The 27,354-nt window shown below is 50.0% G+C and overlaps 11 protein-coding genes across 11 annotated transcripts in view; 6 read left to right on the top strand and 5 right to left on the bottom strand.

Moving 5' to 3' along the window:
- Positions 1 to 341: 341 nt before the first annotated feature.
- Positions 342 to 2,044, top strand: FMAN_04523 (uncharacterized protein; the record flags this gene model as incomplete). The annotated part of the gene is made up of 3 exons (XM_041828759.1): positions 342 to 366; positions 475 to 1,334; positions 1,385 to 2,044. 3 exons carry the CDS (start codon positions 342 to 344, stop codon positions 2,042 to 2,044), a joined length of 1,545 nt encoding a protein of 514 aa, XP_041679590.1.
- Positions 2,045 to 3,479: 1,435 nt separating this feature from the next.
- Positions 3,480 to 5,021, top strand: FMAN_04522 (uncharacterized protein; the record flags this gene model as incomplete). The annotated part of the gene is made up of 4 exons (XM_041828760.1): positions 3,480 to 3,557; positions 3,619 to 3,757; positions 3,810 to 4,015; positions 4,080 to 5,021. 4 exons carry the CDS (start codon positions 3,480 to 3,482, stop codon positions 5,019 to 5,021), a joined length of 1,365 nt encoding a protein of 454 aa, XP_041679591.1.
- A 1,774-nt stretch (positions 5,022 to 6,795) lies between these two features.
- Positions 6,796 to 13,045, bottom strand: FMAN_04521 (uncharacterized protein; the record flags this gene model as incomplete). The annotated part of the gene is made up of 2 exons (XM_041828761.1): positions 6,796 to 7,275; positions 7,343 to 13,045. The coding sequence occupies 2 exons, from the start codon at positions 13,043 to 13,045 to the stop codon at positions 6,796 to 6,798; spliced, it is 6,183 nt and encodes a 2,060-aa protein (XP_041679592.1).
- Positions 13,046 to 13,462: 417 nt separating this feature from the next.
- FMAN_04520 (uncharacterized protein) lies at positions 13,463 to 14,465 on the top strand (the record flags this gene model as incomplete). The annotated part of the gene is made up of 3 exons (XM_041828762.1): positions 13,463 to 13,679; positions 13,735 to 13,797; positions 13,852 to 14,465. 3 exons carry the CDS (start codon positions 13,463 to 13,465, stop codon positions 14,463 to 14,465), a joined length of 894 nt encoding a protein of 297 aa, XP_041679593.1.
- Positions 14,466 to 14,641: 176 nt separating this feature from the next.
- On the bottom strand, positions 14,642 to 15,031 carry FMAN_04519 (uncharacterized protein; the record flags this gene model as incomplete). Its single annotated transcript, XM_041828763.1, has 2 exons — positions 14,642 to 14,890; positions 15,002 to 15,031. 2 exons carry the CDS (start codon positions 15,029 to 15,031, stop codon positions 14,642 to 14,644), a joined length of 279 nt encoding a protein of 92 aa, XP_041679594.1.
- A 550-nt stretch (positions 15,032 to 15,581) lies between these two features.
- On the bottom strand, positions 15,582 to 17,405 carry FMAN_04518 (uncharacterized protein; the record flags this gene model as incomplete). The annotated part of the gene is made up of 1 exon (XM_041828765.1): positions 15,582 to 17,405. One exon carries the CDS (start codon positions 17,403 to 17,405, stop codon positions 15,582 to 15,584), a length of 1,824 nt encoding a protein of 607 aa, XP_041679595.1.
- A 1,915-nt stretch (positions 17,406 to 19,320) lies between these two features.
- FMAN_04517 (putative mRNA cleavage factor I subunit) lies at positions 19,321 to 20,165 on the top strand (the record flags this gene model as incomplete). The annotated part of the gene is made up of 2 exons (XM_041828766.1): positions 19,321 to 19,858; positions 19,909 to 20,165. 2 exons carry the CDS (start codon positions 19,321 to 19,323, stop codon positions 20,163 to 20,165), a joined length of 795 nt encoding a protein of 264 aa, XP_041679596.1.
- Positions 20,166 to 20,315: 150 nt separating this feature from the next.
- Positions 20,316 to 20,917, bottom strand: FMAN_04516 (putative UPF0047 domain protein; the record flags this gene model as incomplete). Its single annotated transcript, XM_041828767.1, has 4 exons — positions 20,316 to 20,411; positions 20,468 to 20,555; positions 20,605 to 20,695; positions 20,752 to 20,917. The coding sequence occupies 4 exons, from the start codon at positions 20,915 to 20,917 to the stop codon at positions 20,316 to 20,318; spliced, it is 441 nt and encodes a 146-aa protein (XP_041679597.1).
- Positions 20,918 to 21,632: 715 nt separating this feature from the next.
- Positions 21,633 to 22,237, bottom strand: FMAN_04515 (uncharacterized protein; the record flags this gene model as incomplete). The annotated part of the gene is made up of 3 exons (XM_041828768.1): positions 21,633 to 21,695; positions 21,750 to 21,917; positions 21,974 to 22,237. The coding sequence occupies 3 exons, from the start codon at positions 22,235 to 22,237 to the stop codon at positions 21,633 to 21,635; spliced, it is 495 nt and encodes a 164-aa protein (XP_041679598.1).
- A 399-nt stretch (positions 22,238 to 22,636) lies between these two features.
- On the top strand, positions 22,637 to 23,500 carry FMAN_04514 (uncharacterized protein; the record flags this gene model as incomplete). The annotated part of the gene is made up of 2 exons (XM_041828769.1): positions 22,637 to 23,089; positions 23,129 to 23,500. The coding sequence occupies 2 exons, from the start codon at positions 22,637 to 22,639 to the stop codon at positions 23,498 to 23,500; spliced, it is 825 nt and encodes a 274-aa protein (XP_041679599.1).
- A 3,339-nt stretch (positions 23,501 to 26,839) lies between these two features.
- The window catches only part of FMAN_04513 (uncharacterized protein), a gene marked incomplete at both ends in the record, with an annotated part of 2,890 nt that continues 2,375 nt past the window's right edge, over positions 26,840 to 27,354 (top strand). Inside the window, one exon of the mRNA XM_041828770.1 lies at positions 26,840 to 27,097. Within this exon, the coding sequence (XP_041679600.1) occupies positions 26,840 to 27,097 (258 nt within the window). The remainder of the gene's footprint in view (positions 27,098 to 27,354) is intronic.

Raw genomic sequence — 27,354 nt, forward strand, 5'->3', positions numbered from 1 at the left:
CAGCGCATCAGGAACCCTCCGCCTTGATGGCTGGTGACGCTAGCACAGATGAGGAAATATCAAAACATTAAAAACATCCCCCACCTTTAATAAGTGCTTCCTCATCACACTAACTATCAGTGAAGACTGAATAATTGAACCGCTCAAGGACACTCGATGCTAAAGAAAGACCATCACAGCACGAAGGGGACTCGATAGATCGAAGCAAGACTTGAACGAGACCATCGCCTGACTTTCCCCTTATCCTTTGGTACCTTGGTCAACCACTTTGTAACCCCGCCCTCACCACTCACTCACACTCTCATCTTCAACACTCAACACTTCTTCAGGCGACAGTCGTGATGCATCCATCACGTGTCTTCAAAGGTATAAATCTACCTTACCATGCCAATTCTAGAACGCACCGACTTCCTGGGCTGGGATTCCCCCTTCTTCTCCTCTTAGACAGCACCTGAGACACTGAACACTGACCAGGATTCACAGCATCACCTCATTGCGTGCCCAGCCCCGACGGAAGATTTATTGCTACCCTATCATCGCAGAGCATCACAGTGCGCTTGGTTTTCTCGCTCTCGATTGCGCATGTGGTCAAATTGCCCTCAGATCTCACGACGCCTGTAACCACACTCGCATGGTCACCTTCATCGTCTCGTATCCTTGTTGCAAGTGCCGATCAGATTCATGTCTTGTCAATAGTTGACTCGTCATTTCGTGCCACGATCAAGAACCCTGCAGTTGGAGGTGGAAAGCAGACACTTGTACAGTTTGGCGCCCATGATGATGAGGTCTTTGCCTGTGCTGCATTTGGCCTCAAGTTTTCCATTTTCGATCTATCAACTTCCAAAGCTATCGAGATAAGCAACCCCAAGTTTTATCTCCCCTCTTCCGCCCCCAGGGGCCTTTCTGTACGACCTCAGACGTCACATCTTGCCATCCTGACCCGGACAAATGGTCGAGATGCTATCAGCATTCACCACCCCATATCGAGGCAAGTTCTGCGATCTTGGTACCCGGAAACAGTCGACGCTCATGGTTTGAAATGGACCCCTGACGGCCAATGGCTTCTGCTGTGGGACGCCCCGGCACATGGGCATAAGCTCTTACTCTACACCCCCGACGGCCAGCCTTTCCGCTCCATCCTGGCGTCCAGCATCACGGGAGGCGAGGATGCCGACTTCGAGACGGGGTTTAAGATTTGCAATCTCAGTCCTGACGCGTCGTTATGTGTCATGGGCGATGGCAGCAGAACAGTGGGCGCTTTCAGCACGCAGACATGGAGAGGTGGTCTGAAACTTGTACATCCCACTACAGTCGTCCCCAAGGACACCCTGCAGGTGAGCTCACTTCATATACGGCTTGCTTTCATTCTCACAAATTACCCTAGGTCTGGCAGGAGCAGCTGAACGATTCATCCCATGGAGGGATCCCGTGTACATTTCTTCGTGCGAACCAGATGGTCGCACCTCCGAACCGATTGGTCGACGGCAAGGTCCCTAACGAGGTCAGAGCTGGATGCTCTTCGTTGGCCTTTGATGCATCTTCAACTCTGTTAGTTACCAAGCTTGATGATACCCCTACCACGCTGTGGATCTGGGATGTCACCGCAGCTGAGCTCCGGGCAGTACTCATGTTTCACTCAGTCGTGGACTTTCATTGGCATCCCACTGCCCGCGAGCTTCTTCTCGTGACATGCCAAGATGAAAAGTATCGCGGTGTGTCCTTTGTTTGGGACCCCCTGTCCGAAGGCCCCAAGCCAGTCTCTTTGGGCGCTTATTTGCCAAACGGAAAGACCATTGGAAGGACCAGAACAACATGGATCAACAGTGATCCCGAATTCCCGGTTGTGATGATCTCAGACGCGCAAAACGGAGTCTTAGTATCGTGCTCAGATGGGGCACAATGCCCGACTCCATGGCGTGAAGGGGCAGTTGGCGATAGAACCATAGGATCGGTACAGGATCTTGGAGATACCGTCGACATATCTTCTCTGATGCCGGACGACACATCCACTTTGGACGATACCTTCTCTTTCAAGCACGTATAAAAGGAGCGTCGTCAGGGTCACCTCTGTACGGCACAAACTGAATCATCTCCTTTAGGAAATGGTTACGGCATGGTTACGGCTTGGCACGTGTAAGGTTAAATAAGGAGGGAAGAATGAGGCTGGACTCTATTGGAGATGATATCCCGCATTTGAGTCATTGCAGTGGCCAGGGTCATGTTACACAAATGGCGCTTCCATTTGATGTCGAGGGCATGGCTGCATAACGAGACTCATAAAAGGTGTGTAGTTTCCTCTTCTCTCTTGGTAGCGACAGCTTGCAAATTGGACCTCCAATGAGCAACGAATCGAACCCACGTTTGTTGGCGCCACGGAAGCGACGTGCACGCATGGCTGCGAAAAGAGACCTCAGGTTATGGACTGCCACTGCTCTTCCCGCCGTGAGATCAAGAGAGAACTGTTGGTGCCTTGCGCCGGGCATTCGATCATCGCCTCGATTGTCGATGGATCTGTCACTACTCAACACCCAGCCACTTCAGATTTCTTCAGATGGTGGAGCAGTGATCGCAATATGATATATCATTGTCTCATGCGGGACCCAGCCCGGTCCTCTGCATGTCGAGCAGGGAGAGACATGCCTAGACATTTACGGCCGGTGGCTTGGATCGATCTACAGCACCTGGGCATACGGCTGAGTTGAGGGACAACGCCCACGAGAATCTGCACTCTTTGAAGATTTCTGCTCTGGCGTCCAAGCGCGAAATGAACATCCTTAGTTCCGCAACGGCATTGAACCCTACATTTCCGGACGATCTGCCCCTAGCTGGGACCCCACATCTCGAGGCTGAGAGTCAGGATGCATGTCGAAACGCTGACAGGGATCTCGGGTCACACTGCACCATTGATCATCCAGGAGGCGAGCTTGCCAGATCCAGACTTGTTAGTCTCAACGTTTCTCGGCGTTCTCTCGATGCTGAGACGATATGCACCTCTGCAAACCGCCCATATTCCGGTGTCCTTTCCAGACCCCGGGGCGCCCAGATTATGGCCCGAGTGCTGGGATCGAATGCAAGCGAATCCAGAGCCGGTAAAGAACGATTGAAAAGCAACGTTTGGAAGATGCTAGACGGGTTGTTGTCTCTTCTGATTCTATCTTGCCGCTCCCATGCCAGATGTTGCGAGAAGCTAGATATAAAGCATACATAAGGTCTTTGCTTGTCATTGATTCACAATATGACCGAGCCTGATTCGAAGCTTCCAAGAGCCTTCATTTAGAGCCCCGAAGAGCAGCGTGACTCAGTGATGAGATAGTACAGTTGGCCAATCTCCCAGCTGTCACTTTTCCAGTGCTCACTCCCCGTTGCTTCTCGTGTTATCGTCACACAGCTATTGGCTTTCTTTTCAAACTTTTGTAGCATCTCACAAGACCTCGTTCGGAACTGGAAACTTGTCGGCTTAGTGCAGATTCCTTCACCCTATGCCTGCCGAAGCTACAGTCCAAGCGGACGTTGGTCCCGGTGATGAGACCGGCATCTACTACATTACCATTTGCAACGTACGGTCTCTCACACCCGTCATGACCTGTGCTACGGTCACAAAGCTAACTACTCTTGCAGTTACCATTCGCAACTTCGTGGCAGGAGTTGAAAGATTGGACACGTACAGCATGCGTCGTGGACCATATCGAGGTCTTCCAGAGCAGCACCTCAGGATGGGTCCGGGTTCGGGGAAGAGAGAACTTTGAAAGGGCATGGGGTAGGCATACATCTCGCAAGACGAATACCTGGCCGAGCTAATACGGTAGCAGCACTTCTCAACGGCGGTGTTTTCAAAGGTCGCTCGATCATTGCGTCCGACAGAAACCGTAAGCATTCTATCAAGATCAAGGAGCTTGCTGCACCACCGCAAGCCGTCATTTCACAGACACTGCAGTATCAAGCCACACCTCCCAGCCCCTATGTTCTGCCAACTCAGATGGCAATGCCTCCGCAGTATTCTGCTGCACCTAGACAGGTAAGCTGGCCTTTCTGAAGATACAAGCTTTGAATAGATCCTGGTAATGACTCTTTGACTCTAGTACTACATAGCTAGTTACCCTCCGGCCAACAGCTCCCGATTCACTACTCAGTCTTTCTCGAACCCAAGTTACTCCGAGCAGCTACCAATCACAGTAGCCACAAACACGCCAGCGACTTACGCGGCTGCCAGCCCGGGGAGCTACTACACATACAATGATACCGGTACTCAGTTGTCTGCCCCAAAACCAGGCGCAGTCTCGTACTCTCCACAATATCAACATGGAGTAAGCCAGCTTGCTCTTCCTTATCGCGGTATTAGTGAGAATCCAGGGTACTACCCGAACTGTAGCTTCTCCAGCGGCGAGGCATCCTATAGGTCGGAATACGTGGTACCGGAAACACGCAAGCTATGTGTGTCGCCATTCCCGCAACAAGCGGAGGCCGATGAAGTCAAATCTTGGGTTCAGCGCAAAGTGGACAATGACAAGATCGAATCCATCGAGATACCCAAGAACAGTGACAGCAATTACCTTAGGGGCTACATCATGGTCCTTTTTGAAAACGTCGCGGCCGCAAATATTGCGATGGAGCAGCTGAACAAAGCACGTTTCCAAGGCAGAAGAATGGTAGCGCGACCCACTCGTGAGGATGCAGAGGTGGAAGAGCTTGGGGAGCCCATGGTTTCGCATGAATCGTCAAATTGGGCCGACCCTGAGAGGAGCGAGGCGAATGTACCAACTTCTCCATCCCGCAGGAGACATGATGGCCGAAGACGGAACGAGAAGCCCCAAAGGTCAAAGAAGAAGGGGACCAAGTCAAAGGGATTTAACAAAAGGAAGGCAACGGAAAAGAAGTCGTCTTCGAGCAGGAAATCTTCAGGGTCGCAAGTGGACAAGAAGTTGCCATCGAAAAAGGCATCCGCTAAGAAGGAGGAGACCAGCGTCAAGGATGAAAAGCCGGTCATCGTTGATGGAACCTCCTATTATCATGACAAGCATTGATGTAAAGATACTTGCCCCTGGATAGAACGAAAACGAACGATGCAGACCTTTCGGCAGATGTCTATCAACCAATGTCAGGAACTGCTTAACACCGAGTGGAATTTGTGATCACTCCGACAAAGTAGCAAGAGCTGAATTATCATCGCCGTTACTTGTTACTTGACCTAGCTCAACTGAAGACCACATGGGCATGTTCTACTGTGTGACTAGCGAGCACTAAAGTCTGACGCAAGGTCAAAGAGCTGCATGTCAGTAAAAGTCTTGGCCACATCGGTCCACTGCAGGAAATGTCACAGCCCAAATCATTGATTATTGCAAAGGCCGTGCATCCTCGAGGATCAGATACTGTAATGGCTAGCCTATGTAGGTGGCCTAGATCGCGTGGGGAAGTCAGAAAAAGAAAGGAAACCATCTCTGATATCTGATATCCCTACAATACTACCTACTCTACCCAACTACCCACCATGCCATGGTGACACAGACCAACAAGATTCTGCGGAGGCCCACCGACACTCTTGTCTCTTTGGATACGGGAACGTAAACGTAAAACAAACCAGCCAGCCCTTGTTTGGCGCTCGCCTCAACTGTTGGCTGGATGGCTACCTGTGCTACTCTTCAGTGGAGTTCTCACGATGGGGTTTCCTATCTCGTTGCTCTCACTCAGTAACGATAACATTCCCCTGTCAGTGTATGTATGGGCCTAGTCTGACACGGCTATGTTATTCCTGACCATGCTAACTAGCTGATGTTCCAGAAGCTGGTCGTACAACCCCCGAATATTCGCCGCGTTATTCCCCTCTAGACCAACTCTAGTCGATGTTAGCTTTGGAAGCTAAAAATTAGGCCCTCCAACCGAAAATACGCAGGGCTATCGGCCGACAGGACATTCTACAGAGTCAGAGACCACGGTGGCACTACCTACGTCTTGGAGATGAGGCCTGAGTAAAACAACAGAGCTGCTGTTGCACACCACATGATTGAAGAGGCCACAGGTGCTTCGTGTTTGTATCTTGGTGTGTCATGACGCCATAATTATATATGTAGCCGTTAACCATATCTACCCCATTGCATGTATAAAAAGCCCCGTCATAACCCCATTCTATCATTCTCCCTTCCCGTCCCCATGTCACACAGAGTGAACCTTGTTGATTCGTAGTTCTGCGGCTTCAAGACTTGCGTGTTGCCATCGTATTGCAGTTGGTATCGATAGCACGGCATATTGGCGGTAGCCTCGAGCGTGCTGTACAGTGACTGGAGCTATGCCTAGTTATGCGATCAATGCAATGCATGCTTGGCCCAGAACATTGTGCGGATAGGCTGCAGCGATCCTTGTGTAACATGACAAATGACTCCACAGTCTTTCCATCGGGGATACGCCGGCCGTTGGGCCAGCTGAATCGTATCTCGTCTAATCATTCTACCTTGGGCTTTAGCTGGAGGTCACTGTCCGTCTGGTACGTGCTGCTGCCGTTCATCGCCCGTTGTCATATCCCTGTCAGCTTGTCTAGCATGACAAGCGGTGCTTTTGCTTCCCTGACACACGCCCCTAAGGGTCTCAACATAGATGGCTTGTGGTCTTCGTCATTTTGATTTTTTCTTTCTTTTTCTTTTTTCGTATTTGTAATAGGGTTGTACGTCCGACTGAAGGACGGGCACAAGTTTAAGCCTGCCAAGGAGGGATGCAGCTTAGCTTTGGGGATGAACTTTACTCATAATGGCTCAACCTCATTGCCCACCCTTGTACGGATAGGCACCTCGTGAAATGTACGTCAGATCAACCTCCGAAGTCCATCTTCAGTGCAATACTTGGTTGCCCGGACTCCCCTGTTGCAGCCTTGCTCACTTGGCCTGTGGTTTGCCGGCCGAAGCGAATCACCTCTTCGAGGAACCCCTTTTGACCATCGGTCATGCCGCCGACTACTGCTCTGAACGTCTCCTGATCGATCGCGGCAAGCTCGAGTAATCGTGCGCTAGTCTCTTGGTATACCTCCTCACCCTCAGCTGTTGCTCGGGCCATCAATGTTGGGATCACCACTGCCATAGCGGCCAAATGTCGACCCCTGACGCCCGTGCCCACATATTGACAAAGAGTCTGAGCAATTAAGGATCTAGCATTCTCGGGATCCTCAGGGTCTGTATCGGTTACAAAGGCTACAAGTCGGGGAAACAGGTAACGAGCAATGCTGAGATCAGCACTGGTCTGGGATGGCTGGAGCAGCAGCGACTTAATGCAGTTGGCCGCGATCTTGGCAGTCTAAAGTAGGCTATCGTTAGTTGATCTCCCTAGAGTGGAGGGTGAAAGTGAGCTGGACAATGCATACCATTCGATCAGTGAGACAGTCCATCAACTCCTCAAGATAACGGGCCACAAGAGCTTCAGAAGCTGGAAGGTGATTCTGGCCTCCAGTAAAGAGGATTGTCGTAGCCAACAGACAGTTCTTAACACAGGTAAGGGATTGAGGAGCCTCACGCTTCTGCGCGTTGAGGTATATCGACAGGAATCGGCGTAGGCACCCCTGCAATTGAACATCTGTGGAAGATGGCTCGCCATTGCTTTGGTTCCTTCTTGACTTGGACATGCTACCGACGAAACGCTTCAGTGTGGACAGGGACTGTGGGACGATGAGCTCCTGGCAACCAGGCGTTGATAAGATTGTGGCAAAGATGTGTATGATGCAAGCATGCAGATCCGTTTTGATAATAGCTGGAAAGACCTCTGCGGCGTCCACGAGCGCGTTGAGAGATGACCGTACGAGAAGAATGGCTTCTTCGTTCATCTGGTGCCTGGCTGGTTGGTTCCCTTCGGAAAGATTTGGAAGAAGTCCTGTAAGAACAAGAACGATGATTCGCGTCAGCTCAAAGAGCTGGTCGATATCATCAGACAGGTCGCCCTCTTCAGTAGCGTGTCTCCTTGCAGAGGGGTGCGCAATGCACAGTACGCTTGCGATCTCCACGATCACACCTTGAACGTCGAGGCTCTCGGTGAGTACTAGACGATCTAGTAAGTCCATGGTCTCGGAAAACACATCTGGCCTGTAGATAGCATGGCCAGACACACTTGGGTGGAGGATCTTCTTGAGGGCTTGAAGGATGGCCAACGTCTGTTCGTGCGTAGCCAGAGAATCGCTTTGCCCAGAACGCGTGGCAAGCGCCTCGAAGGCCAGACCGAACAGAACAAAGAAGAATGCCACAGGCTCGTCTCTGTAATTGATATCGGAATTCTTGCTCTTGCCGCTCGCTGAGGGGCCATCTGATTCCTTTCCATCGAGGGCGTCAAACACGAATTCACTATCCTGTTCGATCAAGCTGGCAATCGCATCTACCAGCTTCAGCCATGCATCCTGGTAGAACCGCAGCAATGTCTCGCGATTCAGGGCTGCATAGATGGTGTCAAGACTCCCAGAGAGTGAAGGGGGCCCCAAGGTCATAGAAATGTCAGGCTCGAATCGAAGCCGTGCGAATTCACGGAGTGACTCCAACCAAAGGGGCGTCAATGTGCCGATGTGAGGCCTGAGCACATCCAGAAGATATTTCTGCTCTGAGCTTGCAACCTGGAGCTCCGCCCAAGCAGAGAACACCGATATCTTTACCATGACCTGCGCATTGGAACTCAGGCTTTTCAGATCACCAATCGCGGCATTCTCACTGTCTTTGGAGAAATTTTCTAGAGCGCTTACAAGAGTCTTGAGAATCCTACCCATCCGATCTACGTCGGTGACGATACCGATTGAGATGAAACTGGCACAGACATTGACTGCTTCTGAGGCAAGTTCAGGCGATGAGTCGGCTGCGAATGCTGGGGTAAGAGCTGAGCTGATTTGAGCCTGATACTGCTCCAGCAACATCGCCTCTTCAAAGTCTGGATCCGGTGTCTTGCCAAACATCTTGAGTATGTCTCCTATGATCTTCAGGCCCCAGATACGGAGCTCCAGGACACCAGAGGTTGATGCCGAGAACGCCATGCGAACAACATCTGCAACTTTGCCCTGAAGATCGCTCTGGGCTTTGGACTCTCCATTGGCTGTCACGTCCTTTGCAATTATCAAGAACATCTCATCGATGCAGCTCAGTGCAAAAGTCGTTACTTGCCATCTCAAAGGCTCAACTTCAGAAGTAGCCTTGGTTTCCTTCTCATCTTTAGCAGCACCAGCTGCAGCAGCGAATCCAGCAACCTCCTCGTCTTGCAAGTCGGGTAGGCCACTGCCTTTAGATCCAGATTGACTATCTTCTGTCTTGGGTCGTGCTCTTGTCATCTTGAGTACAGCCTGGAATCTGTGAAGCCAAGCGTTGGTCTCCGTGAGACATGTGTGATGCATCCAGTTGCGGATGATGTTGCGAATTCCGTCATGAGACGGAACGGTATCAAGGACCAGCCAAAGCTGTTCCTCAAACCCGGTCTCTGCTTCTCTGAGCACGTCCTGTGGATTCCGTTTCATCATATTGTGGATCCCATCTACTGATACATCTCGTAAAGTTGTCGATTCAGACATCAGGTACTTTTGAAGCAACTTGACGTAGTCAGCGAACTGCATGTGTCCAAGGGCGTAAAGCGAAACATGCTCTAGACAGCCCAGCGCAGCCCGCTGCACCAGCCAATCATCTTCCTCACGGAAACGGTTAACAAGAGTGAATATCAGCTCTCTTGACTTTGTGGCATCCTGCAGGTCAGGACCTAGGACGTTGATGAGGGAATCAACGCAACGAGCGATAGCGGATGTCGTGGAAAGTTCGAGCTCGAGATTCATTGTAATTGCAGAGGAAATCTCGGCATGATGGGTTTCAGAAACATAAAGCTGAACAAGCATACCCAAAGTACTGGGGACGTAGCCAGCAAAACTTAGCCCCGAGGCATCGGCTGCGAGTGATAGTGCTTCGAGTGCCCAGAAATGGACCACCGGGTGAGGGTCATTGCAAAGAGACATTAGGATACCGAGGATTGTCTTCAGGTGGTACCCGGCCGCCATGCCACCCACCTGGGTTTGGATCGACCCAAGTGCCATGGCACAGCCCGCTCTCGCACTAGGTTCACGGTTGCCCACAATGGTATCGACTAGGTACTTGATCTCATTATTCGTAAAGCCATTTCCGTACACATTGCATAAGCGAGCAGTAGCAGCGTACCCCAAGCTTCTGACATGTTCATCTGGGTCAAGGACAAAGTCGCGAACGATATCTTGGAGCAACGCTTCCACTGCCTGGTTCGAAATGTCACCGGAAGGCGACTTCGTCTCTTTCACAGCTACCCTCATGGTAGCGAGGATGGCTGCAGCAAGGTTGACGTTGATGGCGGCCTTGCGCCCAGGATCTCTGATCAGAGTGCCAGCAGATGTAAATGTTCGAATCTGTTCGAGAATACTCTCCTGAACCTTGCCAGGGGTTAGTGGGAAGGCGAATGCAAACAGCTGAATAGCCGCGTTGATGACCTCTGTGGCAGGAGGGTCAGGACTTGAGAATGAGTCTGTACTGCCAATATATAGAACAGATGCATCATGCTCTAAACTGCCGCAGATTGGCGAGCGCAGGAGGTTATTTATCATGTCTTCTGGGCTATCGACTTCATCTGTGTTCCCATCATCGGAGTTTTCTTGCTGCCCAGGGAGCTTTCTGACACAGGGGCCCGCGACAAGGCCAGTAATACCGAAACCCGAATTGTCGCCCACATCCCAGACAGACTCGAATGTAGCGGCTGCGTTCGCAATCGAGGCACTCAAAGAGTTTGGTGCATAGTTCTCCGGGTCGGCGAAGAGTGAAATCGCTAGTGTCAGCAAATTAGACTGCAAGAGTGCCTCGCTTCCACCGGCAGGACTGAGGTTGACGAGCTTGACGTAACATTGCAAGACTCTGCGCTGAACCATCATCTCAAGATCTTGGAGCTGTAGAGCAGGGGCTAGTCTCTGACTGACGTCGTCAGAGGTCTTCTTGGACGGCAGAGTTCTCAGGAAGGCCGTCGTGTTCTGGAGCATGGCGGCTATTCTCTTTGACACATCCACGGTCAAAAGACGACTGTTGAATTCGAGGAAGGCCAAAATCGAGCCCATCGCGCATTCTCTAACATGTGTCAGGAACGACACCTCTAGGAAACTTCGGGCCGATGTGTTATCTTTGGCAAGGGGTTTTGGAAGCGCATTCTTCCAAAGCAAAAGGAGCTGCGACAGATGTATCTTAACAAAGTTTGGCCCCAAGGACATCAAGCCCCCAATAAGAACCCAGGCGACCTGAATCTGTGTGCTTGCAACCCTGAGCTGCGCTTGACTGCTCGATTTCAACATATTTGTCGCAATAGTCAACACTCGACTGTTGATCTCAACTGACCCATAGAGTGGACGAGCAGGGCTTGCACTCAGGGTCGCGGCGAGTCCATGAGCAAATCCAATGCATCTTCTGGGCGAATTGCGTCCCGATCCAAGAAGGGAGAGTTCTCGGTTCAGGCTGTTCATACAAACAGAAAGGCAAGGAAGAAGCTGTTGGGGGCAGGCAAGGACAAGCGTCTTCATGCAGTGAGATGCAAATACCTGAACAGTATAGCTGGAATGTTGCAAGACTTGCAAGAGACCATCTCGACATGATTCTGCAAAGGTATTTGCCGCAGATCCTAGTGATTGGATAAGCGAAGACACAGCGCTCAGCGTCGCGATCAGAGTATGCTTAGAAGGCTCTGGCCTTTCTGCTAGAGCTTGAGGGTAGTTCTTGAAGATATTGTTGATGAGGGATTTTGCAGCGGATATTTGGCCAGACTCTCCCAAAATCTTGCGCCCAATGACATCTTGTATAACGACGTCGACTATATTTCTGGAAATCAGAAGTCGATATCGGTTGCCAGCGATTGTAGAGTGACCCAGCACATCTATGGCGAGACTCTCGACTATTTTGAGATAGTTTGTCTCGACAAGCTTTTCTCCCAGGCGCCTGAAAAGCTTGCCATAGCACACACCAATGGCTGCTCGGATTCTGTTTGAGGCTGTCGATTTTACATATTGGGATGCCAGGTTCTTGAGAATATCCGCTAGAGACAGGGCTAGCACTTGACTGCGCTTGCCTGAAGGAGCTGGGCTAGCTGATCTAGAGGGGATGTCCAGCTCATCGTCGGCAATATTAGGAATCGTGGACTGGCGTTTCAGTGCCTTCTTGGTCCTTTTTCCCTTTGGCGACGCTACCTCTGGTGGACCGCCCTCTGAATGACCCTGGAACAAGGCTTCAGCGAAGCACTCTGCTGCAGCCAGTCGAACCTGGACCGAAGGAGAGTCAAATGCTTTGGATGTTGCAGCCTCGAGTTTGTCCAGGTCACTCGAGTACAAGAAATAAGGTGTGTGCCTGAACAATGTTTTGAGAGCCCGGCAGGCGGAAGCAACGACAAGATGGCCTTTGTCGGATGAGGCATGATTTCGTCCTTGCTTCCAGATGTCACGCGCAATCACCTCATCCATGCTACCTTCAACCATACCAACGATCTTTCCAAGAGCGGTAAGGCATGCTGCACGGATTCCAGCATTGTTCGAGGAGGACTTGAGGAGCTTTAGCAAGGTTGAGCAAGCAAGGGGGTGCAGCCCAATGGCGCTATCGCCAGCAGAAGCGAACACATCTCCTAGGCAGACAATAGCCGCATGCTTGGTCCGTATCTCAGCATCGGACTTTGACTTTCCACTCGATACGATTGCGATCAAGTCGTTGATCGTTTCGAAGAGAAGCTTCCTGTCTCCAACTCCGAAGATGTGTGCTAAGCACTTCCCCAAATTATTCCGGACGACTCGAGAAGGCTGTGGTGAAGAGAGGTTGATTATCTGGAATATTTCCTTCTTGAGATAGAATTGCTGTGCTGTGCAATCATCCGCTGCTAGGTCAAGGACGTGCTTCGTCAAGCTGGAGACATAAGTGAGCAGGAAAAGATCTTGCTGTTCGGCGGGGAGGGACTGAAGCTTGGGGAGATCGAGCTCTGGATTCGTGGTCGCGGTGTTGGAGGGAGCTGGCGCTTCGGGATCCCGTGCTGGAGCTGGAGCTGGACCTTCAGGCTCCTGTGCTGACGACATGACGCACGAAAATCGACGCCGTCAACTATATGAGAGCTCAAAGAATGCGTAGTGAAGTCGCAGGAGTAATTGAATTCGTGCTCTCCTGCAATGAATGTTTCAAGAGGTAAGACTAGGTACTAAGGTTACCTAGTAATGGATACCTAAAGTAGTAGGTAAGTTGCTGACTTCGAGATCCCCTAGACTCCATAGTGACACTTACCTTGGCCACATGCCACTTAGGTTCCATTGCTTCTAAGGACCACTGTACATAAGCCATTGTGGGGCATCCTCAGCGTCCGGAGTTTGGCCGATTCACCCTGAGCTGGGCCATGCCCGTTGAAGACTCGGACGAGAGGTCACGAAAACCGAATACTTTCTCTGTTGACAGATTCTGAGACTCGAGGGTTGCGTCTCGGTGTGGCTCTCCCGCTAATTATGGCGACACGAAAGTGCCTGAGTCCGCTGATAAAGGCACCAAAGTCAATTGCCAGCTCAATCTGTCATCAGTGTCAACGATCTTTCGTGACGACACCAGCTCAATTGGCTGGTCACAACAAGTGGTCCAAGACAAAACACATCAAAGCTGTAACCGATAAGAAGAAGATGACTGAGAGATCTAATTTCACTAAGACGATTGCTATGTATTCAAGAAGTAGGCATCAGTGTGTGCGTGTTTACGGCCAGAAGGTTTTTCTAATGTTCGATAGTGTATGGAGATGATGTCAAATTCAACCCTCAACTGGCCACTGCAATAAACGCTGCGACAAAAGGTATATTTGCACAGTAGTTTTTCGTCTGGAGTTATGTCTGACTCTTGGTGTTAGCGAGTATACCAAAGAACTTGATCGAGGGTGCAATTGCACGAGGTCAAGGTCGTTCAGCCACGGGCGCACAGCTCGAGTCTATGTCTCTGGAGGTTCTCTTGCCCCCTGATATCGCGATGGTCATCGATGCTGAGACAGACAACAAGACTCGGACTCTTCATGACCTGCGCCTCGTGGTGAAGAAAGCCGGCGGAGTGGTTGGGTCAACAACCTTCTACTTTACAAGACGTGGTAGAGCCGTTTTCAAAGCCAAGGAGTGCGGGCCGTCACTCTCAGATGTTCTGGACGAGGCGATTGAGCTCGAGGGATTGGAAGATGTCGAGGAACTGCCAGAGGGTGACTTCTTGGCTTGGACCCAGCCAAACACGTTGACAGCCATCACCGAGGCCCTGTCCAAGAAGTTTGAGCTTGAGATTCTCGACGCAGACATTGTCTGGGCACCGAATGAGGACACGACAGTCAGCATTGACACCACAGATCAAGCCGATGCTCTCGACATGCTCTTCAACGGACTCAGGGAATATCCCGAGGTCAGAGCCATTTATGCCAATGTACGTCAGGGAGCTGTAGGGGATGAAGAGTGGGACAAGGTTGAAAGAAACCTGGATGTATAGAACATAGAACATCGACGAGTTTGTAACAATTTTGTAAGATGCTGTATCTTGCCCAAACCAACAGAGGGGAAATATTTCCAATGCCTTCCAAACGCCATGAGTAGTACATCGTTAATGCTGCCGTTGCCGAACCCTCTGGCTGATAATGTACATGCTTGAATCAGATTCGCTGGGCTTCACGAATCGGACTGGTCATTCTCGGGCTGCTGTGCTGCTCTTTTGCGTTCCTCTTCAAGCTTTTTGGCCTGTCGGAGCTTTTGTCGCGCCACGATGCGGTCATACTCAGCTTTGATCTCGTCTCGGTCCTTGGGGATCTTGTTGCACTCTTCGGGCTTGGGCCAAAAGCCAGGTACGGCAAAGCGGTTATCGAGGTTGGTGCCAAAGTAGAACATGATTCCGATGGGGAACATGACATACGTGCCGAACTGTGGGCATCCCATGTCAGTGTCTTGTTCGCATCTCGTCATCGTCTTCGAACAGGGCCACTTCGAAATATATAAAACTACATATGCTCTAGAGACACAATATAAACATACCTTGAATACCTCTAGGTTAAGGCCACCCATTTTGAATGTCGTTTTCTTTGGCACCTTGCTAGGCAATCGAGTTGATGCTGAGAATGGAGGCAAATTATTTTGTCTTGCATTGGATGACGGAATGATGCTTTCTAGCTACATACCCCCGGTAGAGCGTTAGAGACCACTTAGTAGGTGCCCCGCTATGAAAATTAGATCACGACGGGATGATTGGTGAGTGGATTTCCATGTGAGCTGATGCACGATATTTCTTGAGGCATCATGATACCAAAACTACCTACCCAAGAACCTACCAGTACAGAGAGAACCTAGAGATTTATATTACGGTATTCCCATGAGATTTTGCCGTCTTCTCGAATGCCTTGGCCAACCATTCCCTCAACGAAGAGGTACATATCACGTTTTCTAATCGTATATCATCCTTAATCCACAACCCACCACCTGCACGTGTATATCTGTAAAAATATGTAAACTCCTTCTCGCAATATGTTCAACGCCAACAACGAGCTATCCAGAATTCCGGGCCCAAGGCCTTGAAGTATGAATAAGATCCCCAAACTCCTTGTGGTACAATGTATTCTTAGCTTAACCTCGGACCACCAGCCCTTGCCTTTTGAGCTTCCTCCATCATCAGGCGTTCCGTGAAACTGCGCGGTGTGCCAGAGAAGCCGCCGGTATTGGCGACGCTGGCGCGGAAGCTGCTTAGATCTGCTTCATCCATGCCGCTGCGTCCGTCCAATCCCCCAACAAACGTATTGAAATGCCCTAACGAGGCAGCCTGAGCATGTACTTCGGGATTACGAACGACAGGCATGACTACTGGCCGTCCTTTGTATGATCCCACGGAACCAGCTTGAAATCGTGCCGCGATTGGTGTCGTCGGCCCAGAGCCAGGCCTCTTGGTAATGTGTACTGCCGGCGAAGTTGCGTATAGAGATTGCTCAGTCTCCGGTATATCCGGTAAGTCAACTTCGATATCCTCCTCGACCGCAAGAGGTGTTGGTTTCGATTTGGGCTTTGGAGGCGGAGATAAGCCGCCGCCTTCCTCAAAATGAAACAGCTCGTCTTCCTCATCCACGTCTTCGTCGACTACTCCCACTTCGTAGTGAGTACCAGAACTTGGAGCTTTAGTAGGTGAGGGTGGGCTTGCATCATGGCCACTGATCTGACTCTCCTCGGGGATTCTGTTCAAAGACGGCGATGCAGGCGCTTTCTTATTGGTAAAAGACCTAGGTTTCGCCATTGAGAGGAAGTCGTCATCGGATGAATCCTGATCCTCATCTGGGTCCTCACTCACGCTCCCCAACGTGCGTTCGATTCGAACAGATTCGGGAACATGGCGTGGCGATGGCGGTTCTGGTGCAATAATAACAGGGCTGGCTCGTTCTTCAGACAGAGATTCAGAAATGCTAGCATATTTCTTGTCCTCTTCACCGGCCCTTTGATCTGGATTTGAATTAACCTCGGTCCACACTCCTTCCTCCAACGGCGCCCTAGATAGTGCTCTCAGCGCTTCTGAAGATGAAATCTTTCGGGGCGGTGGTAGGTCCTCCAGGTCATCGTCGAGCATAGATCCAGCGTGAGGCTGGTCGGCGGATGCGGCAGAGGCCGCGGAGGGAATCATGGAATCGGTAGGTTGTGGTGACGCTGTAGGTAAGACCTCTGCTCCCATGACATCGAAGCGCACACGCCTGGGACTCTGAGGGGGTTTGGAACCACTCGAAGACCGTCGCAGGGCGCTCCGTGGTGTTTTCGACTCGCTCCGATCCGAATGGCACGACGAGACAGTATCATTGGTTGAGCGGCGAACATGACCTGGCCGTCCAGGCGAATGAGGCACTACTGGCAAGGCGTTCTGCAGTTGGTCAGTGCCATTATCGGGTTTCCTTCCTGTCTCAATGGCCGAGTCTTGCTTCTCGTCTGCCTGGATGCTCGGGTCAGGCAACAACATGTCGAGCGGAGGAGTGTGGTTATTTGTGAGGGGAGGAGAGGTAAGCGGTCTTGGAGGAGAGCCCTCTAACAGGGGAAGGTAAAAGAGCAATTCGTGATGTCGATCGCGGGGGCTGCCTGGAGGCTCTGCGGCTCCCGATCCGGAGGTAGCGACAGTGGCCGGCGGGGAAAAGTGGCGTTGAGTCGACTCAAGTGGGAGAGTTTGTGAGTCAGCTCCAGCTTTATTAAGGACCAGATTCAGACTTGTGAGAACTGAGCTGAGGTCTGGGTATTTGGGTAATGACTGGGTTATGGACTGGGCAACATTGGAAGCGATGTCGGGTTGTGCGTCTCGGAGCAGATCGTGGTAGTAGCGCAGGAAATCAGCTGCCACCTCGTGGCGAAAGGTGTGAACCTTGTGCTCGAGCTCCGAGAGCCTCTGAGAGAGGCTATTGACAAGGCTTGCCTCATCCATAGTCTACTCGTATACCTACAGTACTCGTAGTGCCTTGAGTTTTAACAGGTTCCTCCAGGCGAGCTAAAACTAGACAAAGAGGGATGTCTCGGTATGCGCATGACGCAACAAGCTTGGGAAAGACGCTTACTTTGCCAGAGAAGGGGATTTTTATGAGTGACGGCACGTGAAGGATTTTGCGGGATTGTGAGTTGTAAGGGCGGGAGATAAGTAAATCAATGTTAGAATGGGGATTTTTGATTTTGATGGCGACGAGGCCGTGGGCAGACCAAGCACAAATCGAGGTTTGGGGGGATGATAGTGCGAACATTGGTACGCCTAACAGCGGCCCTGGTTCTAAGTCTGGCTAGACCATTCTAAAAGTTGACATACAATGGGCCTCGATCAATCGGTACTCCGAACCTGCTAACTATACCTTCCATACTTGCCTTATGTCTCCAACATTTTGACAGCTCGGATAGAGCATGATGAACCGAAGGAATGGATGGATAGATACGACACTGGATGAGTGAATGGTTTGATTACTATGTACCGGTCCGGCTGCAATTCGCCAATTGACTACTACTTATATGTTTTACTCTATGGACGAACTGGTTGGTCTTCTCTGACTTGGTCAGCTCTGATCTAAGGTTATAGCTCAGCCAAACAACAATTCTTTGTCCTGACTGGCCGGTTCCGGACACTTATTGCGACGATCACGATCACTTTTCTACATAACATACTTAGGGAGGTACTTACTATGTACCTTTCCCCCTCCACTGGAAGCATTCAGCCAGTTCGATTGGGTAGTAGGTAAGGTATGCTAGAGAAAAAGAAACCCCGCCGGTTGACTCCGTTATCCAAACATCCATCCATGACTTGCGCCTTGGTAACAGTTAGCGCGGGTACCTCACCAGCTATCAGCAGCAGTTATCTGTTTCGTCCTGCTATATATTATGAGAATTCTCCCGTGAAAAGATCGGTCGAATCCAAACCGGGACCTCTATTATACAGCACCATCTTCTAGAAATCTCATACAGTTGCATCATAGAGCCATCTTCAGGGTAGTGCCAAGAATCGTTGCTTTCATTAGCTGAGAAGGCAGGTTCAGCGGAAATACAATGTTCCTCAGAGCCATGACTTCAGGTAGCCTCGAACAACTCCAGTCTAGATCTTACCTAGCAAGATGCCCATTGCAAGTATAGCGATGAAGCTTTGGAAAGACATGAGAAAATGGTGCGCCGGGGTCATCGCACAGTGAACTTAGGTCCCATTCGGGGTTTTTACAAGCGTCTTGTCCTAGGCACATCAAACGACTGCTTAATCTTGAAACATATTTACTAAGCATTTCGAGATGTATTTTACTTTTTAAATCGACATACATATATACCTTTACATTGCTGGCCACGTCAATTTTGCTATTCTTGAGCCTGGTGTCTGTCCTAATAGGTGATTGTAATTGTATGGAAGCTTGTCACAACGAATTCAGAACGTCAACTCGCTGGAAATACCACCTTTCTGCGCCACACAGTTACCAATGCATAGGTAAGTACTAAGGTAGTATAAACTCAGTTGGGATAATATCCTGATAAGTTCGTACACTCATTGCTTCGCATGAGCCATAATAGCGGATTATGAGCCACTCAAATACGATTTATTGGTTGTCATCCATCGCAAACACTGAGGTGCCTTATTGTCTGATGGTGCTACACCGCCTTCTCGTTTAGGGACTTGGGACACATTCTGCCGTAAATAATCCTGGAGCTCTAGAAGCACTGACTGACCTGAGCTCTCCGCAGTTTCTCGGGTACCGACCTAGATACTCCGGTAGCCAATACTGCATTCGACTCGACGACAGCATAATAAGGTACCTTGACCAACTTCGATATACCTAACTATATAAAAATTATCCCTCAAAAGCGCCCGAATAGCAGTCATGTCAACAATAACCCCCGATGCGCTTCAGTCAGGACAGCCGCCCGTCATCCCCCTGTCCTTCAATGGCAACCAGCCTGAAAAGGTGACGCTCTACCCGCTGTCGAACTACACGTTTGGGGTCAAGGAAACCCAGCCTGAAGAGGACCCATCAGTCATCGCTCGTCTCAAGAGACTCGAGGAACACTACGCGGAACATGGGATGCGCCGCACTTGCGAAGGCATTCTCGTCTGCCACGAGCACAACCACCCACATATTCTGATGCTGCAAATCGCCAATGCCTTTTTCAAGCTTCCCGGAGACTACCTACGCCCCGAAGACGATGAGATTCAAGGCTTCAAGTCGCGGCTGGACGAGAGGCTGGCGCCCGTCGGCCGCTTGGGAGAGGGTGAAGAAGCTGGTGACTGGCAAGTGGGCGACTGTCTTGCTCAGTGGTGGAGGCCTAACTTCGAAACATTCATGTATCCTTTTATCCCGGCGCATGTGACGAGGCCAAAGGAGTGCAAAAAGCTCTACTTTATTCAATTGCCCAAACAAAGTAGGTAAACCGATCATTATTGAGAAATTAGATACTCATTCTTCCTGTAGAGGTTCTAAGCGTTCCCAAGAACATGAAGCTTCTGGCCGTTCCTCTATTCGAGCTCTACGACAACACTGCGCGATACGGTCCACAGCTTTCTGCAATTCCGCATCTTCTCAGTCGATACAACTTTGAGTTCGTGGACGAGAATGGCAATGTCGTCGCTGCCACACCAGGGTCTGCCGCGCCAGAGGGCTATGTTCCATACACAAAAGTATTGGCAGGCGATGATACGGACATGAAGGAGGAGAATGGAACAAGCTGATCCCCCTATAGGACCGCAGAGACACGGCGATGGTGTTCGGCGTTTTTGGTTGTTTGCCCGTAGAGGAAGGATGTGTAAAAGCTCAAGTATAGGTTTCCTCTCTTCTCCCTGTTTTCTATACATCTAAGTCCACTTTTCCGTGCATCTCACTCAAGCCTTTTCCCCCTGGATAGTTGCGACGACCCGTCTCTGGTGGCGAGCGGCACGGAACTCGAGGTACCAGATTCCCTGCCAAGTTCCTGTAGCCTAGGTATGGCGATATCAGTCATTTATGGCAGGACCAAAGATTGGCTGGCACTTACAAGCTTTCCATCCTTAATGGGAATAGTAACGCTCGCCCCAATGAGTGCAGACTTGATGTGGGCAGGCATATCGTCTGGGCCCTCCGCACTATCGGGTGTCAATGTCTTTTCTTGCGACTTATATGCAAAGCACTCACTCATGACGGTATAGAGCCTCCCCCTTGGGTCCTTCAGCTGGCGCGATTCTGTCAAGAGCATCGCTCATATCCTCCCGAACATCAGAGTCCCCTTGGTATTCTCATATCAGCGTCAAGAGCTCTCTAGGCCTGAATAATTCAGCTCACAGTTCTCGTTCAAGCTCAAAGCACAGCTCGTGTGTTGAACGAAAAGGTTCAGAAGGCCAATCTTGTAATCCCGAATTTCGGGAAGTGAAGACACAACCTGGTCAGTTATGAGGTATGAACCCCGTGACTTGGCAGGAAGAGTGAATTGCTTCTGAAAAAAGCTCATGGTTGTTGCTGTCGAATGGTCTATCACTGGAGGGGCAGTTGAGCGGGGTTGAGAGGGTCCTGATAATCCAACAAGGCTAAAAGGCAGTGTCCAGAGATAGTGGAACAGACCGGGGAACAGAGAGATTACAAGCAGTAAACAGAGGAGCACTGGTGTCGTTGCAGAGTTGAGGCGTGATGTTTGAAGTTGAGGCATGGCTTATTAGATTGAATCGTGCCTGAAAGCAAATAACCGTCATAGTGGGGCCAGAGTTGGACTCTACCTATGAGTCTCTTTCTATCCGTTTACCTTATATCAAGCTCCTCTTTAGCCAATCACAACGCATCATTTATAATCCCCTCTAGGTACTATCCGTACTTAGTTCCCTTACACTCACTCTACCTATCGCCGTAGGTAGGCAAGCATCACATTCATTTTCATAATGTGAGACGGCAGCATGATTCCGTATCCGAACGCTTCAGTGGATGTTTGTGATAGTTCTTAAGAACATGCTGAATCGATGGTGATTTTAACATGTCATCGGGGCAGATAGACATGAAGACCACGCTAGGAAAGCTGTCGGGTTTGTTCTTATTGTATTCGCGGAGTATATACAGAAGTTTGAGTTCTCCGTTCAGAAACAACACAATACACGGACCATTTTTGCCTCTAGCACATGTCTTAGTAGCAATCCAGATAGCAACCCTCCCTCTCCGGTCCTATCGTTCGATGCTGATTATGACAGAGGGTAAGAAGTTTCTGGGAGGGATTCGAGGTGGGTTCGGTGGTGTTCGTGGGCCTAAAATATAGTATGAGTATTGAAAAAGCACAAATTGCTAGCGGTGTGTCGTACGAAAGGTAGGCCGCAGTAGCCACAAACAGCAATCTCGGGCTTGTCGGTGTTGATGAAGACTCTGGGATGACCCTCAGGGCCACCGCCGCCATTGCAGGCAACAATGCGCTCGTGCGTCCATGTAACGGGTTGCTTGTGAATCATCTCAATGGCGGCTTTGGGTTGAGGCTATAACACGGTTAGTGATTTGATATTCCATCCTAGCTCCCTCGCCTCGGTTGTACCTGGAGATCGAAGTCGGTCTGCTCGAATCGGGGGCCGGTCATGGCCTGAGAACGTGGTCTCTGGCTACGGGACCAGACACCGACACGGTTGGGAGCTTGATTGATCTCGACGGGCTTGTTCTCGTTGACCGGGGCGGGGGCGGTCTCGTTGGTCTTGGTAGAGACAGCAGTATCGAATTGCCGAGCGGAGGTGGTGAAGGCGCGCCGGGAGAGGCGTGCACCACGCGCAAAGGCGCCAATTGCTCTCAGTTGAGATGTGGCCATTGTAAATTCGTCGATTTCCCAGTGTGCGAATCGAGTCGTCAGTGTCGGCACTGGATGATCTCCTCGTGGACGTGAGGCATTGAACTTGGCAGTTGATATTAACCCCGGACCCCTGGTTTATCCGTGACCGAAATATTTTTGTTCTTCCAGACGGAGGTAATGCGCCTGGGTACCTAGGAACATTGTGTTTTGCGACAAACACGATCCTTTCTGCCCTCTTGTAATCGAATCACTGCAAGATTTTGTAAATTGGTCTTCATGAATTAACCTAATATACAGGGTCGTTTTCTGCCCTGTAGCTATAGCCTCTCCACGTGTTTGCGCCACCGCAGCTTTTCCCACTCGAATTATAACGAAGCGTCTTCGCAAACATAATAATCATTGACACGATCGTTCATCATGGCGCCCGAAACACCACGAGCAGTCTCTTCGAGACTTCTTACTATGAAGTTTATGCAACGGGCAGTAGCCTCAGAAAATTCGTCCCCGGATTCAGAAACACATTCATCCAAGAAAAGAAAGACTGGACATTCCCCAGCGGCGGGTCGCCTTGATCTGAACATTGACCAGGCTGCAATCAAGGCTGCTCTCGATGCACAAGAAACTAAACGACAAGAGGCCCTGGAGAGGCATGTTGGGGCCGACACCCATTGGGTCCTTGACAACCCATTTGCTGGGTTGAAAGCTGCAAGTCAGACCAAAGCACCTCTCAACGTCGTGTATGTTGGGTATGGTGATATGGATTCGTCTAACGACTCAGGCGATAACGAGGACGTGCCGAGAAACGGGCGTACTTCAACAAATAGCTTCAAGAAGGCGGCGAACCAGGCATGTCGATCACTACCTTATGCCGTGATAGATAGGGCCAAGACTGCTGACTGACCGTGACAGAAACAAGAATCCCAGAAGGCATCAGACAACGACAGCGATAGTGAAGATGAGGACTCAGACGACACAAATACGCCAGCGCATGGACAAAAGCGGAAGCCATCCAGTGATAGCCCAAGCCGTTTACGCTCGCGTTCCCGGTCAAGGCCAACTGCAGAGAGTGCCAAAGCCAAAGAATTCCGGGATAAGAGAAAGAAAAAAGAGGTGAAGCTCAGCAAGCCAACATCAATATCCTCCGGTGGTGGTATTTCCTCAGGAGGCGGGAGCCAGTTCTCCCCTGCTGGAAAAGCCATGACCTGCTACAAGTGCCACCAGACTGGTCACAAAGCTGTCGACTGTCCTAAGAGGGGTCAAATGGCACACATATATGATTAGAACCATACAAAATCCATGGGGATGTCTTGAGTTGATGTCGTCTGCGGATTTGACACTCTGCATTATCTCTGGCCCAAGTCTGGAGCTCCTTGGTATATACAGGAAATCTCTACCTATTCTCCCTTTTCCACATCATTACATACCAGGGCCAGGCGAAATGGGGGTAAGCACACAGGGTTAAGAAGTGAAGGAAGTGGGAAAATACAGTTGCTGAGCAAACTCCTCTAATGACGACTGTTAGACATCAGCTTCATGGGTACTAAAGTGCATCCCCTGAGCAAAGACAGGAAGGCCATAATCGTTCGCCGAATTTCGTGATTAAAGGCTTGTTGGACATAAGGGTTACGGGGATAACATGCATTGAGCTTGTACCATGTGCAGCCGAGGTATGTGATGTATACTCCTGAGACTGCAATGAGATGCAGCCACTATTACTACTGTCAGTGAATCACTCTAATGTAGTATGGTACATACATGGATATGTGCGTATGTGCCCATACTAATCAAAATCTCTACATATCTGGACCAGCCGATAAATGGTGTTAATGCCAAATTAAGGCTATTCACGTACACAGACAGCCAAAAACAATGTGGCATTGGCGACTTTGACCTGAGGCTCAGGATTCCTGTGATGTTAGGTAACTTGTCTAAGCAGAGCAGCGATCGATATATGTAACACTACGATTTCAGCTCCATGGATGGTGATATATAAGTGATCGATATGCCGAGAAGGTGTGTAAATATCCTCTCAAATCACTCGTACAATTGATATCTTCTCTTCTGATGTACATAGAATTTGGACCCGTATTTATTACAAAATCTCATCCGGGTATTTGGGCACCATGCTTCATTAATTACCGACCTTTTTGGCCTGCACAACAGTGAACAGAAGTTGGAAATGGGCAAATGTTTAACCAACGAGAGTCGCCCACTCCACGTGGCTCATTAAAGATGTAACATATGCAGGCAGAATAACGATTCGGAAGCCAAGGAACAATATCTAATTCTGCAGCAACGGCGATGCTCTGTTTGAATGCTCTGTTTGACGTCTCACAGATACATACAGGTAGTACGGAGTAGCATGCCTTTGTTTATAACCTTCAGGGAGAAAGACGATCTCTGATGTTCGAATCCACGCCAAATGATACTAAATTTGTTCAGTTTCCTTTGTCGTTTGGGATAGAGATCCTACATAGTAAGTTTTCCTGCCTCCCCTTGATCACTTCTATCTTCAGTGATCCTCCAAGGATCTTGACAAATATGGATGCATGGGATTGGTCGGACGCTTAAGAATCTACCGCGACCAGGTGTCACCATTCACAATTTTTGATACCACAGAGCAGAGGTCCGACTTGTTAAGCATTTGGGAGACAAAAGAGAACAGTCTTATTTAGGTACTTCAGCGCACTTGCTCACGAATCACTGAGCTTGTATGTCAGCATAAGAACTCCGTGGGGAGCGTTGCAAGAAACTGACCATGAACTAAGTACTACCCTATAGCATGGAAGTACATGGCCACTAAGGTCTATATACCTACCTGGATTACCTACCTAGACTTACCTACTTCTTAGGTAGGTAGTAGGTTGGCATCATCGGTGATGTTTCCAATGTATATAAGTAACGACCATATTCAGCTCTCTCGATAATTACTAGTACCCTACGAAGGCGAAACGAACAACATCCATGCCCAGCATTTCATGATGGTTATTAATAGGCACAGACTTTGTTGTCTGGATAAGCTCATCGTATATGCGCATGATGGAGGGACAGCACATTGCTGACGAATTGTTGCTCATCCGGTTGTTTAGCCACATCATTTTGAACACATCACATCAGCAAGGACAAAGACGAATAGTACCTCTACCTTAGTCTCGAAGGACATGACTGCTTAGGTAGGTACCTTACCTAGCATCAACTCCCCTGCCTAGGTAAGTATTCAAATCTGGCACCCACACGACAACTGAGGACGGTCTTGTCCCTCAAAGAGTCCAGGGACCAGAAGGTTCGGGTCTCAATATCCACTACCCTTCTCTCTTAGGTACATAAGCAAGCCATCAATCACCCAACAAGGTTGTTCTTGTCCGTCCTCGATATCAGGGACCAGCCGAGACCCTTGATTGCAAGAAGGATTGGGGATTGGTCATTCGAAAAACTGGTCCTATTTCGAGATAGGGCCCGTACAAGCCGAGCAACTCTTCCATCATTACCGAATCGGTAAAGAACTCGGTATCCTTCTCTTCTCTTTTGTTCCCTTCCTACCCTGACAGCCATTTTAACGGAGGCCTGGGAGGCTCGCCCATCTTTAGTCTACTGGTAACACTGCTCCACAGGCATCAGTAGATCGCCGGTTCTGCACAGACCCTTGGCTTCTTTATTCTGCTGTGCGCGTGCTCAATATCGAGTGGCGCACCCCACAAGCTCAATCATCGCCTTCAAAGTGGTTCGGTCATAGAAGGACACAATTCAAAAGTTCAACTCCGTTCAACAGTCTGACTGGTCTGGCTCAAGAATATCCCCCGTTTGCGCCAGCGATATTCTAACCCTAGTCAGCTAGAAAGCGAGGAAACTAGGCTAAGGTAACCTCCCCATGTCCTTGCAGAGCCCTCCCGAGGCCCATGTTGAATACCTAGTACCTTACCTACATATAACCAGCACAGGTACCTTTCTCATGACATATATAGTTAGGTAGGTAGGTAGCTAACTGTCTACAGCCATTCCTAGGTCCAGGTACCTAGCTCCCCCATCTTCATTATCATCACCATCATCTCTCAGATCTTAGCCCCTGTACTCCATACTGTAGCCATCCATTCCACCATTGCTGGCATCCATCATACCCCTCGCCCCTCAGCACGTAGGTACCTAGGTAAGTCTCCCCCGCGACAATGGCCCTGCCCTGCCCTGACCCTGTACCTTAGCCTCCAGGGACTGTCTTACAGTACTTACCTCTAGTAAGGTAGGAACCTTACCTACGGGACGGTATCCGTTCTGTACCTTACTTCCAGGTCACATCTGCTTTGCCATTGCCATACTTACCGCACTGCATTATTTTCTTGGTTCTCGACATCAATTGGATCACATTCGTTCCATTGTCTTGCGTCTATCGTCCTGTACGCGCCGACTTTGTCCAATCGACTCTCGTACCTGAGCACGCAACTCGTACGAACCCTTGCGATCGGCGACCTGCCCTACCGCATTTCACGGCCGTTTTCTTCCTCCGGTTTCCGGATACAACTTGTGCCGTGTGTGTCGGTGTCACGATTGGTGTCGGTGTCGGTGACAGTATCGGTGTAGAAATTTGGTTTTGCGCCTGCATTTGCACCTGCATTTGCAACATACACAATGCCTCACTCTCAGCATGAAGAGGATGCCTCCGCAGCGATGGGTGGTGCTCCCATACCGGTGACGCTTGTTACCGACTCTCTCGAGAAGCCTTCCCTCGACGATCGCGACTATCGAGTCATTCGTCTTGGCAATGAGCTCGAGGCTCTCCTGGTGCATGACCCCGAGACCGATAAGGCCAGCGCTGCTCTGGATGTCAATGTGGGAAACTTCAGCGACGAGTCTGATATCCCCGGGATGGCCCATGCGGTTGAACATGTAAGTGCCCCAATTCGACATTTGTGATGTCATACAAACAGACAGTGGACTAACATTTCTGCTTGCCAACAGCTTCTTTTCATGGGCACCAAGAAATTCCCAATTGAGAACGAATACGGCCAATACCTCTCCGCCAATTCGGGAAGCTCAAATGCTTACACTGGGCCAACATCGACGAACTATTTTTTCGATATTTCTGCCAAGCCGGACAATGACCAGGATCCTTCAGATACCAACCCTTCTCCTCTGCGCGAGGC

The sequence above is a fragment of the Fusarium mangiferae genome, assembly GCF_900044065.1.
Source record: "Fusarium mangiferae strain MRC7560 genome assembly, contig: FMAN_scaffold003, whole genome shotgun sequence".
In the NCBI taxonomy this organism is placed as follows: Eukaryota; Fungi; Ascomycota; class Sordariomycetes; order Hypocreales; family Nectriaceae; genus Fusarium; species Fusarium mangiferae.